This window comes from Acipenser ruthenus, chromosome 7, assembly GCF_902713425.1.
Source record: "Acipenser ruthenus chromosome 7, fAciRut3.2 maternal haplotype, whole genome shotgun sequence".
Taxonomy (NCBI): Eukaryota; Metazoa; Chordata; class Actinopteri; order Acipenseriformes; family Acipenseridae; genus Acipenser; species Acipenser ruthenus.
The window spans coordinates 60858719-60872822 of NC_081195.1; the positions used below are offsets into that span (position 1 = coordinate 60858719).

General features: G+C 36.7%; 1 protein-coding gene across 1 annotated transcript in view; it reads left to right on the forward strand.

Moving 5' to 3' along the window:
• Positions 1 to 14104, forward strand: part of pphln1 (periphilin 1) — a 62165-nt gene that overhangs the window by 36824 nt on the left and 11237 nt on the right. Inside the window, exons 6-8 of the mRNA XM_034025240.3 lie at positions 801 to 883; positions 2166 to 2288; positions 3717 to 3845. Coding sequence (XP_033881131.2) covers positions 801 to 883; positions 2166 to 2288; positions 3717 to 3845 — 335 coding nt within the window. The remainder of the gene's footprint in view (positions 1 to 800; positions 884 to 2165; positions 2289 to 3716; positions 3846 to 14104) is intronic.

Sequence of the window (14104 nt, forward strand, 5' to 3'; positions counted from 1 at the left end):
CATGTTTAGGAATACCAAGTCATGTGCAAATGCAAAAGCTGTTAAGAATTTGTCTCTATTCAACTCCTCTGTCTCACGATGATAAATGCTGACAAGAGGTAGGATAAATTGACCTTTTAATTCAAGATTGTGAAAACCAAAATCCCTTATTTAGGTAGTTTTAACTTGATCCCTTTTGGTTGTCTTTTCTCAAGCATTGACTTAATCAATATCACCTGTTATTAAAATAGAGAGGGACATTTCATATTTTAACTGTGAATCTAAATCCTCAGGGATTTATTTGTAAAAACTTACATTAGTTTTATACTAAATGCTATCTTGTCTGTGTTGTTTTCCCCAGCTGCTCCAATTCATCTCAATTAATCTTTTAGAAGATACTTTGCTATAAATGCTGTTCTGTTTTGTCTCCTACGTGTCTGTTGGCTTAACTGGATAGATAATAAATTTGTGACTCAGAAGAACCAAACACATAAAATCCCCCAAAATACATACATTATGCATTCAAACCTTAATTTTTGCAGATGTTTTATTGAAGTAAAATTTGAATAATCACAGATGAAGCAACTTGGTTGCCATGGTTATAATATTATTCTGTTGTAAATATTTTATACAAAACCGTTTCCATACATAACATCAGTGTTTGGAGCCAGAAGAAATATCAGATATACACTACTGCACCAATGTTTGCTGCCTGTTTATTATTTTATAATAATTTCTGTCAAATGCTGCAGAGGAAAAAATAAATAATTAAGAAGTTCTGCAGCGTTTTTAAATATTTGTTTTTTTTGTTTCCTCCGTAGGCAAAGAAAGGCCATCAACCCATTCCTTAAACACTTCAAGAGATGCTTCTCCACTGAGTTCTACATCTCTGCCGACTTCAAAGGTACATTTTATTAGCAGTGATTGCAAACAGCTGCCAATGCAGTTCAGCACAGCAGGTCACAGCTATAGAGACCATCAAGAACCTGATGCCTATAAAAATAAATTTTGTATCAACCTTTAAAGAAACGGTTTATACTTTTGGTGTTTAAAAGCTCTTTTATAGTTGCACACCTGTTGCCTTAACATATTGGATTATGGAACACAATAAGTACTACCCATAATGACTACCCTTGAGTACATGCAATTCACTTTGGGGAGGGGGGGAATACATGCAAGGGAAAATTGTTTATTATATATAGAGAAATCAAGCGTATGATTCTTCTGATGCATGCTCTGTTATGATTTTTGGCAGAATGTTATTGGCCATGTGTTTTAAAGTTTGTAGGATTTTTTTTTTGATTTTGTCAATACATCTACTTCTGTCTACATGCCTGAAAAGATAGATAGAAAGAATGTAAGTGATATGAGATATTCTGAGATGCTGGTTGTACCACCCACATAGAATGATTTTAAATGCTATGCATTCAGTAGTGGGAACAGGGTTACCTATAACATAGAATAGTTACATTGGTTCTTTGTTATATTGCACCATCAATTTAACTGCATCCATATGTGGTCTGTTGGGAGGTGCTATGTACACAGAATGGCGCTCAAAGGGATAGTGGTTAGAGCCTAGTTCTATTCACTTTTTAAGGCTGTTGACCATATTGATTCTACTTTTGTTGTTTTTTATTCTCCATTTTCTCTGCTAAATGTTTATTATGCAATTCAAGAGCCTTGTGTAGTGACTGCAAACACTGAAAGAAAATGGAATTAAAGCAGAAATTAAAATCAAAAACACGTATTGCTGGTGTCATGGATAAATAAATAAAATGTCTGGGACCATGAGCAAATTAAACTACAGTTTTTGTAATAATTTAAGTTGTTTCAATAAAAGCCCTTCCCTTTTCTTCTTTGGTGCTGTCTATTAACTCACTTAATTCGACAGACACGGTTTAAGGTTTTAGAAAGTAAAAGCTACATGATGGTCAGGTTTAGAATTTGTTGGACTTTGCAAAGGCTGTCTTGGCTGTAAGAAGTGGCGTTCTTGGCATATGAAATGCATTATATGGTTATCTTTTCTTAGTGGCATATATTGTATCAGTGTGACTCAGTGCAATACAACCAACAAAGATACTGTCATCACTGTAATTATCAAATTAATCGAACGTGTATGGTCAAATGCATTTAGAAAAAAAAATGTACTTCATTTTATTTATTTGATTTGCGTTTTATTTATTCAGATAAGCTTGGATAAAAGCAGCAGACCACCAGAGTGTCAGACTACAGAAGCATTAAGCGAGCGGCCTGATGACATATTGGAGAAATCTAATGAACAAGATTTATCTGACACTCAGAAGGAATATGTAAGACCGTTATGAAATACAACCTGCTAAAATTCATATTATTCAGCATTTTACTTGCATGCACAAAAAATAAATAAATACATACTAACCTTGTAGCTGCATGGAAACATGGTGCTGTTCACAGGCTGTTGCTCATTTTCTCTTTCAGCTCTCTCAATCTTGGCTACTCCTATGAACGTGCACTTATTTATGCCAGTACTGTGTATTTTTCAGTGCATGATCAGAACGAATCACTAAAGTTTTTACACCGATGACAGATTCCCCTCTTGGTTTTAATTTCATGGAAGGTTTTTAAGGTGTCTGTATGCCAACGACGTTTAGTTAGTGTATAAGAATTTTTGTTATTAACTAACAACGTATGCATATTTTTATAAGACTAAGAGCATTGACATGTTTCAACCACCTACCGACTGTTTGCTACTTAAACAGACAGCAGGGTTCCTATTGCGATTCGAAATGAGAAGCATTTTATACCTACGATATCACTGTATACATTTACCTTTACAATATATCTATTTCTAAAGGCTTTATAAAAGGGTGCTGAAGTAACTCATTGGATAAGATCACTTGAAAAAGCTGGTTATATATATATATAAAAAATACTTAATAGTAGTTACTTCCACACACCGTGTGTATAGTGAAAGTTTATTAAGGCCAGTTGAGGGACCAACAAAATAGCCTTACTACTGAAGAGACATAGTAGAAATATTTAACAAATCCATTATTTAGTTTTCTTTTATGCAAACTGTTTTGATTTATTGTATACTTTCTAAATCAGATGTGCACGTGAGTTAAATCCGGTTGCATTTCAGAGGGGCTTGCAGCATGTCAGTCTTGTTATGTTTAGGACTGCGTTGAAAGTGAATTTTCATATTGCCGTCAATAGGAGCCATTTTACAACATGGAGGTGTTTTCATATAAATCCATAGTTTTTAAGCAAAGCTATAAGAGACGCATTTAAACTTTGTCAGCACCTGTTGGAAACCCGGTATCATTCTGGTGATCTGATGATATATCCTGTTGCAGATGCATGCTCAAGCACCATTGCTTTTTGCAACTTTCTGAGCATCCGAAGTATAGATCAGTGCCAAGAGTCAAGGATTAGCCCACACCATTGTCTGTCAAAAAATAAGGTGCACCATGGGAAAATTTAAATCTTGCTTCCAGATTTCCTGTCAGTGTAAAACGGATTCAGTTGGTCTTTCACTTTATTAAGCAGTAAAATATTACAGTGATATGCATCTTGGTAGGTTTGGCAAAAATTAAAACAAGTAGAGCTCAGGGAGTTGATTTGCTTGATTGCCATGCAGGTAAGTAGTATAAAAAGCTCTTTATTAATGTAAACTTTATTATTAACATTAAAGAGTATTGCCAAATACAGTAAATTACAGCATTTTGAACCTTAACATTTTGTATTGTTTTTTTAAGGATGAAAAAATAATCTTTGAAGATGAACCAGAGGAGCCACATACAAGTAAAGACAGCAGAGTTCTTGATGATGACTTTCTGGATCGACGATCTCAAGCAATTGCAGAAAAAGCAAAAGAAATTGAAGAGGTTGGTAACATTAGTTTGATGTTATTGTAGTACATGATCATAAGGCTGGGCTTTTCCCTGATGCTGTTTACAGGTAATAAACTGTAAGCAAGGGGTCTAAAACCCAGGCCTTATTGACACCAATTCTTTATCCATAATATTTTGAGAGATGCAGTTCTACAGGAAGAAAACCATACATTTGAATAATAAAATGTATAATGCAAACGGTACTACGAACCGGTAAATGTCCAAGACGGATTAACATTGCAGAGTAGAATAACAGATTTTCTTTGAGTTTCTACGACCTTGGCATAGAACTTTTGTACTTGGACACTTATTTTAAGTCTCTTTAAGAGACTACCCTTGATTCATGTGATGTGTTACTGTTTCCTTTGTTAGTTTGAGGTGCCATTGACATCTCCAAGTAATTGTGTTGCTTTTTCCCTTTCTTAATAGGAATTTGGTATCTAGTGTTGACATGTTATCAAGTTTTACATAAGTGGAATCTCTCTTCCATTCACGACTCATTGGGATTTCAAATCCTGTAATGCAATAACATTACAGTTTGGAAACCGGGATTGTACTTTACTGTGCAAGAGCAGTTGTTAAAGCATCTTTGGATTTTGGCCCCAGCCACTTTATTTGTATATTAGACAGAGAGAGTAGGAGGGGCTGGCAGAGATGAAACTCACATTGTTGAATGGAATGAGAAAAGCTGTTTAGTCCCAGTACTTTCTATAAGCAAGATCAAAGTCAGGTAGAGGCTGGTTTTAAAGAAAATTTGTAATAGCTCAATATTGGAGCAAAATAATCACTTGCAAACACCTGATATAGGAACATGTTAAAAACATTAGTTAAATCTAAAAAAGCATTTAAAATGTAAAAGCTACTTACTCCTTTTAAAATAGACCCATGGATCTTTTTGGAAACCATTGGCCTGGTTTTGATTTAAATGTTTTTCTACATGATTTGGTTTTTAGGTAATTTTGGCCAGCTATTTCTATAACGCGGATAATGTGTTATCCTTGGCGGGTTAATGTATCTAACTGACATAAAGTGCCTTGTTTAAAGTCCCTTAAACGCTGGTTTTCCATTACTCTAGCCTGCTGTTTCATTGTGGTGGACAAGAAAGTAAAAATGTTCTCTCTACTTATAAAAAGTAGGGTCTACAACAGTAGACAAACACTGACCTGGTTTTACAAAAAAATGTTTGGCTTTCATTTAAAAAAAAAAAAAAATAAAATAATAATCCTTAAGTGTCAACTGTAAAAACAAAAAACATGTTCACCAAGGGCTCCCGAGTGGCGCATCCAGTAAAGGCGCTCCGCATGGAGTGCAAGATGCGCCCTATAGCTTAGAGATTGCTGGTTCGTATCCAGACTGTCATTTGCCGATTTGTGACCAGGAGTTCCCAGGGGGAGGCGCACAATTTTCCGAGCTCCATCCAGGTAGGGAGGGCTGAGGTCGGCAGGGTAATCCTTGGTTCACTGCGCACCAGCGACTCCTGTGGCTGTCAGGGCGCCTGCAGGTCTGCTGTGGAGTCATTCAGATCTGTGTTGTCCTCCGGCACTATAGGTCTGATGGCTTTGCTGTGGACCTGCAGTGAGAAAAAAGGCAACTTGCCAGGGCACATTTCAGGGGACGCGTGTGTCTGCCACCATTTCGCGAAGTCGGCATGGGGGTTGCAGCGGAGGACCGAGATCAGTACATACAACTGACGACTAAATTAAAAAGTTCACCATGCTTTCTTGATTAGAAAATAGATACCACCGGTATTCAATCCATAGGTGCAGGAATTCTCTGCACAGTGGTCATTTTGTTTTAAACTTGGACCAAGATCCTATGTCCTATATCCTATCTTTTTAAAAACTAGTAATAACACACAGATTTTATTGAGTTTTTGTAAGATACACCGAGATGTTATCATGCTGTTCAGGGCACTAATACTGAAGTTCATAGTTCACATGGCATGTAGATCATCAAAAAATTAAATAGTGGTGGTCGAGTGTCCTTGGCAGCTACTGTACCAATGATTTTCTTTAAATTAGCAGATTAGGCTAATTTAACCTAATGTTACATTAGACATGATGTTGATTTGTTTAAAATGATTTGTGAATGTAGAGAAATGTGTAAAAGAAAAACCTTTGATAGCTTTTAAGAAATAAAGAAACCGGTCTCACTGCTGAGAGCAGCTCTAGTGAAACAACAGTCATTAGGGAACCACCAGAAGCTGCCCTCTTGCTTCTTTTTTAAAAGCTCTTATCTTCATGTCTGTGTAAATATTTGTGGCAAAGCTGTGGAAACCTCATTTTGAATGTGACTGCAAGGCGAGATTTAGGTGTTTACATTGGATGCAGTCCACATTGTAAGCTCCACTTCACTGATTTTACTGTAAGGCTGAAGGCATATCTTTGTTTTGCCAGTTCATATTGAATATGTATCTCAGTAGTGAATCAAAGTCAGACACCTGGGTTAATGGGGTTCATGTTGAATTAAATAAAACTGGTTTAGCTTTCTAAAATCTATGCTGGATATATAATTGCAGTAGATGAGGCTATTTATAGTAGCCCCTGACAGAGAGATATAGATTTATATACAATATACAATGTTGGGTTAAAGACAAAAAACAAACTTGGACCTTATGACAAACTGTAGTGCAAATGCCATTTAACTCACTCTAAATAACACCAGCACTTTGTGTGACCTTGGTAACTGCAGTGGTTAAACTCATTTTTTAGACCATAACGTGACCATGTTTAGGTATATTCACTACAGAGCATGTTATATAAAGTTCCTGGTATGCCAAATGTTAGTGACACAAAGTATGCATTCTTTAACAGCATGCTTTCTCGGTTTTATCTTGTCTAGACATCAAGTCGGCACTGCTGCACTGACCAGCTACACAATTTGTATAGAAGCAGTTGCTCACATGTTATGTTTGCTAGTTTTTAATAAAGTACATACCGTAAAACTTCAAATAATTGCCGGGTCTCAAATAATCGCCTGTCTCAAATACGTGCCGGGTCTCTGTCATTGCTATTGAAGCTGAGGATTAGCTTGAGCGTAATGAACTGCTAATAAGTGACAACGATGAAAGTGACTCTCAGGATTAATAAATAATAATAATAATAATAATAGAAAATGTAATTTAAGGTAGGCCTATATGTAATGCATATTTGTTTAATGCAGTTAATGTGTTATTAAAAGTTTTAATAATTAAGTGTGCTGAAAGTAGGCCAGATACAAACATCTTGGTGTATTTTAACATGTTTTGTTGTATTAACAAAGTTTGAGATTAAATAATAAATTATTTTTGATAATGATACTTACTGCTTTTATTGTTATTATTATTAACAATGGTAGATCTAATTCAGTTTTTAAATACAAATTTGTACTTGTGCTTGTTTATTTTCCAACATTTTGCATACCGTATCCTTGTTAACCTATAAAAAGACCATAATAATACAATATAATGTAATTGTGTTATAAAACAAAATTGTTACTTGGTTCCCACTGACACACAACCTTTTAACAAAGTTGCTGGAATGTTTAAGTTGAGTTACGATGTTGCTGCAAAGTTGTGTGTTAGCAGCTTCTCAATGACCGCATGAAGCATGTGAAGCTAGAGATCTAATATAAACGCCGGTCTCCAATACTCGCTGGGTCTGCTGGCAAATATTGTAAAGAAATGCTGGAGGAGTTTAATCGAAGTTTTATGGTATGCAGAAACTTCTATCCTGCAAATGTAGCCAAAGTTAAGCCCCCCAAATGCTTTCATTTACCTAGGCAAGTTTTCAAACCCATAAACCCTGAAGAAAACCCATCAATCACAGCCAAATTCTCGGATTCTCGTTACCGCAGAAATCCGTTTTTCAAAAGGCAAGCATCTGTAGAGGTAGTATAGAAGTGTTCCAGTTATTTTTTTAATGCCATTTGTACTTCAGGTCTCTTATAACTTAATGGGGCTGACAGGCAGTTCCTAAACCTGGGTCTTTAGTTTACAGAGATCATGTTTGCCACAACACTCTTATAAAAGAGCCCTTGGTCTCACTGGGTTTGTGCCTGGTTAAAGAGTGAATGAATAAATAAATAAAAATAAACTTCAAAAGCAGTAGTGTTTTGATTTGATGATAAAAACAGGAAAAGTAAAACAAAAAATGTGTTCTAAAAATATTAGTAACAGTTTGTCTGTCTACAAGTTACACTGGTATCTCTTAATGCGGCCAATAAAAGCCCCACCATCACTTAACCGAGTTGCTATCCCCTATAGCTTCTAATCTGATAAATATGTTATTTGGGAAGTGTTAATAAAAATGTTTAACAGTGTCAAGGGAACCCTGTTTAAACACTTTGGTAGTTACTGTTTGCTTAAGGATGTGCAAGATGAAACAGACCCAAACAGAAACAATGACCATGGGGAATAATTTCAATTGTCAGTCGTAACACAGTAGTTATATATTTAGATAACCTTAAAGACATCGAGATTGTGTTTTGAAAATCCGTAAGGTTTGCAAATTATTAGACAAATAGTACTTTTATTGCAACAGGGGACTAGTCTAATTTAATGGGGATATCATTTTTATGATCTGCCACTATCTTGTGCAGTAATTGGGCATGCAGAGATTTTTAACACTGGCTGTTAAGTCCATAGCCATTCATTACTTTGGAACATCAAAATCATTGTCAATTGATAATAGGGAACAGAATATAGACCTTTTAACACAAGTATACCTTGGTAAGTACAATTTTATTGAATGCTACTAAAACTTTTTAAAAAGATATTCCGAATTCTGCTCTTGTTTGAACGATTGCCCTCCACCCCAGCTTTTAGCTGAAAGTCACATTTTCACTGTTCATTTCCGGTTTTTAATAACCATGTGCAAATAATGCCTCCGGGGAAATATCGTGGCTCATGTGAAATAGAAAAAAATGCCTATAAGTAGCTGCTCTGTGCATTGAATGATTCAGAGTAGGGTTAGGGTTATCTTTGGCTCAGATAACAAAGATGTGGAGTCGCTTTCCTGTCACGTTACAATCCATTTATTTGTTTTTTTGACACTGCAAGAGCTTGTAACTCAGGCACCATTTTTTTGTATTGAACATTTAAATGCTATGGTGCTACTTTGGATGTTAATTTTTATTATTTCGTGTTGTGTTTTCACAATGGACACTGCAATTTTTTACTTGCAGGGAATATGTAAGTCCTTTATTTGAAAGGATCGAAAATATCACATGTTTTATATATTTTTTCTAACTACAAATGTAGTTTTTCATGATGTGGTTTTGCACTGGACACTGCAGCTTTAAAGTGTAATGTTTGTTTTGTGAAAAGATTTGAAATGACAGAACAGTGGACATGCTGCAGCAGCTTTCAATTGTATTTCACCAGTCATGAAATATGTTAACTGCACTTCTTGATTATTATTATTTATTTCTTAGCAGACGCCCTTATCCAGGGCGATTCTTTAGCATGACTGTGTGCTGTGCGCTACCTTTTGAATTTTAAACATTCCTAATTGTAAACGTAATCTATCTACCTAATGTTAAATACTCCCTCTGCAATAATGCCTGTAATTTCACCCCTGCCTGAGTCAGTGCCCCCCCCAATTTCCCCAATGTCAGATTAGAGCACCACGGATCCTTTATTTCAGAGTGCAAAAAAGCCTCCCTTTTTCTATTTGCTTTCCATTGCGTTCAGGAAATACTGGTATATTTTTACATACATCACCTTTGACATGGACTCTATTCAGATTGCTTTAAATCACAACGGGGTGTCTGAGGTTTTAATTTATCGGAAGGTCCTGATGTCCTACAATAAAAGCAGAGGTAGTGGTGTGAAATTTCTCAAGGAGAAACTGACATGCCCTGTTTACATTGCTTTACATTACATTTCTTAGAGGGTTGTTTGTGATAAAGAGCCCGTCTTAGTGGACGGGTTATATAATTGCTGATCTTTTAATATATACAGAGGCAGGCAACCTCATACAAATATTTATTTGGTTTACTTGAAAAGATTAAATGAATAACTGTGGGTTTCAAGTATCAAGTAATTTTCTTTCTTTGTTTCTTTATAGACAATTACAGACTTTCCTTTGCATGTTAATAGCCAGGTGGTCCCTTTTATAATCACAAAAGTCATGCATCAAAACCAACTCCAGACACTATCTGGGAACTGCTGCTATTTAAAGGTAAACCACAGGAGTCACTTTTTTCCATTCCTGCACTGGGTTATTTCATGTGAGCTCTGATTTTATGTTGATCTCTCTAGTTCTTTAGTCTGCCAATGACCAGGCAATGGCACCTGTGGTCTACGACGTATTCCCTTTATTAAGTGGAAACAGTTAGGGTGAGCGCTGAGGTTTTAAGTTTTTACTGGTTTAATCGTTCGTCTATGTTGATGTCTAGGTGTTAATAGTGTGGTTTGAATTTTTATGTGAAGAGGTGGTGAATAACTAATGTGTCTGGGCGTGTATTGAAACCTATTATTAAAATGAATATGTAGTTTTGATAACACTTGAAAGAAAAAAGTTAATTAAATATATTTTATTGACCCCAAATCTTACTGTAAGGTAAAGAAATGCTGGAATGACCCCATATTTCTTTTGGAAATGAGTATTATTTTGTGGAAGTGTATTAAGCCTTTAGGGCCAGATCTTCATTTAGGAGACTTCACAGACCCTGATAAGCACTAATCCTGGACTACCTTACCTGCAGTAAAGCAACATTAGGTAGTCCAAGATTAGTGCTAATCAGGGTCCGTGAAAGCAGCCATATATGCAACAAAAGATTTATCAGAATGGTCTTAATAAAGATCTGATCTAAACAGAAGCAGTTCTTCAAATTAGCTGGTCACAAGGATGGAGCTGGGAGTTTTATTTAAAAAAATTAACATTTCCAATAAAGTGGAAGGGAAAAAAAGTATACATTTTCAATAAATGTTCTATCTCTGAACAATAAATTTAAAAACGTTACACCTCTTGTATATATGTAAGGGTTGTAAATATGTTTAGAAAACGCATTTGCTTATTGCTTATTTCTTTGGTCATGACAGGTTAATAGTGTTTTTATTTTTTTGGTCATTCTAGAAGTATTGGTTTTTACATTTGTGACTTTTTGAAAGGCCCTGTTACACAGATTGAACACATTACCCGGATGTAGAAGTAAATTACCACAGCGTTTCTGTTTATTTTGAAGGGCATTCTTTAGCACAACAGATCGAGTACCAGAATCTGAGAGTAAATGCATGTATGTATAACACACACTTGCAGCTGTAATTATGCACCCTTGTGAAGGGAACTTGTATATCTTTGTAACTTTGCTGCAGCAACTTCTGTTATCTAGTAAACCAATTGAGATGCTGACTTCATTTTTTTTCAATGTTATGAAAACTCCCTTTGAAACTCTGACCCAATATGGCAGCTATAATGTGATCATGACTTTACACTTTGAGATTTTTTTCTTCATATTTGGTACACATCTTTTATTTTATAACTTTCTACATCAATTTTGACCGTGGGTTTCGTACAAGAAAAATAAACCCATTTGGGCAAGAATTTTACAAAGCTGCCTCAGCAATCTCGGGTACAAATAGCATTTAAGGTTGTGGCCTTATATTTGCAGGGTTATAAAAACATTTCATGTTAAATGTGTTGGTGACCTTACAGATTTGTTGCTTTAGTAGCCAGTTCTAGTCATACGAATTCTGGGCCTGGAAGCATATCATTTTATGCTCATTGGCTTGCACTGGACTTGTTTTTATAATTTAGCAGGTTGCACAGCACCCTGTTTTGCAGATTTCCTTTTTTTCATCTGCAATGTATAAGTAATATTTTAGAAATAGTTCAACCTTGTTGGGGGTTATTTTAGTGATCTAAACATTAGCAGATCTTAAAGTTTATAATGTCGTAAAACTTCTTACCTCTTTTGGACTTATATTAGCTTTTAAATGTGCAGTTTTTAAAATAAACTCTTGTGATTGCTAACATGTATTTTCATTTTAAAACAAATCTCATGAACATGGTCTATTACAGGCCTGTTTTGTATTGCATTTAATGATGTTATAAAGTGGGTCAATATGTTGTATTATTTATTATTTTGTTTATTTAGCAGACGCCTTTATCCAAGGCGACTTAGAGACTAGGGTGTGTGAACTATGCATCGGCTGCAGAGTCACTTACAATTACGTCTCACACGAAAGACGGAGCACAAGGAGGTTAAGTGACTTGCTCAGGGTCACACAATGAGTCAGTGGCTGAGGTGGGAATTGAACTGAGGACCTCCTGGTTACAAGCCCTTTTCTTTAACCACTGGACCACACAGCCTCTCCCTTCACGAACAGCCATTGCCGTCAGCTAAAGATCTAATTCCGGTTTCCCCCTATCAGCATCTGTGTTTTCTATAACATCACATCACTGTTTGCTTTTAAGCCTGTCCTGAATGCATGTGGATTATCCCTGGGCTGTCTTGATCAATATTATAATCCCCTAATAGTTCATGTGTCACTCAGAATTAAGGCCTGGGCTGTGATCTTGCACAGTTTGTACTTGTACAGAATGCCCAAAGGTAAAAATATTAAATGAAAAATCTTTAAGATTTATAATACTGTACTTTCAGTCCTTTTCATTGTAACTCTCTGAACTCAGTAGGAAGTGTAGTATTTTGAAAAGCATTTGACTCACTGTTATTTCCTTGACTGACCTGTGGTAACAACACCGTTAGCAAGGCATTGTTAGTACTGGAAATAATGGAGTGAAAGAGAATTTGCATTGTACATTTGCTTGACAAGTTTAAGTCTTGTATCTCCATCAACAGCAGTGAACCTGCAATAAGGAAAGATGAGTTACAGGGTCTTTTTTTGTTGCCATTTCCAGCTGTTTGTCTAGTGTCGGCTGCATATCAAAACATGGTATTTTAGGTACACAAAACATGCTTAGTGACCGAAGTGCTGGCGGTTATGACATATTAATAAATAATTTTCACTTACTGAAGAATGTGATGAACAAACGAACAAACCACAGAATTTACTTTCCATTAGTAATTGCCATTTTATTCATATTGTGAAGGATTCATATATGAAAATGTTTACTTTTAGTTAGTCAAATTTAGTAGTTGGCCTTTTTAGTAAGTATACTGTATTTTGTAAATGTTTGTTTGTTTTGTTTGTTTATTTTGCAGAATGAGACTCCATTTGTTATCCAAGGAAGTCTTTCTATAAAGTTACTTTGTGCTGGATTGCTGATGTGCTCTCTTATACAAAAAACAAATACAATGCTGTTGTCACCTTATAGCAGATATTGGCATTTTTGTTCCCGAAATGATTTACAGTGCCCACAAGCCAAATTAATATTGTAGCGTACGGTGGAAAATTAAAGGAAGGAGACACACACAATTTGCAGGTACTCAGATCCAGTTTATTGGGACGATTATTCTTGGCCTCTGTTAGCCTGGGCCACACCAAAAACAACAAACAGTCTTGCCCTCTCACAGCAGCACCTTCACACAGCAGCTGGGCTCGCTCTCAAAGCAGCACATTCACACAGCAGCTGGGCTCACTCTCACAGCAGCACATTCACACAGCAGCACATTCACACAGCAGCACATTCACACAGCAGCACATTCACACAGCAGCTGGGCTCGCTCTCACAGCAGCACATTCACACAGCAGCTGGGCTCACTCTCACAGCAGCACATTCACACAGCAGCTCACTCTCACAGCAGCACATTCACACAGCAGCACATTCACACAGCAGCACATTCACACAGCAGCACATTCACACAGCAGCTCACTCTCACAGCAGCACATTCACACAGCAGCACATTCACACAGCAGCACATTCACACAGCAGCACATTCACACAGCAGCTGGGCTCACTCTCACAGCAGCACATTCACACAGCAGCACATTCACACAGCAGCACATTCACACAGCAGCACATTCACACAGCAGCACATTCACACAGCAGCTCACTCTCACAGCAGCACATTCACACAGCAGCACATTCACACAGCAGCACATTCACACAGCAGCACATTCACACAGCAGCACATTCACACAGCAGCTGGGCTCACTCTCACAGCAGCACATTCACACAGCAGCACATTCACACAGCAGCACATTCACACAGCAGCACATTCACACAGCAGCTCACTCTCACAGCAGCACATTCACACAGCAGCACATTCACACAGCAGCTGGGCTCGCTCTCACAGCAGCACATTCACACAGCAGCTGGGCTCACTCTCACAGCAGCACATTCACACAGCAGCACATTCACACAGCA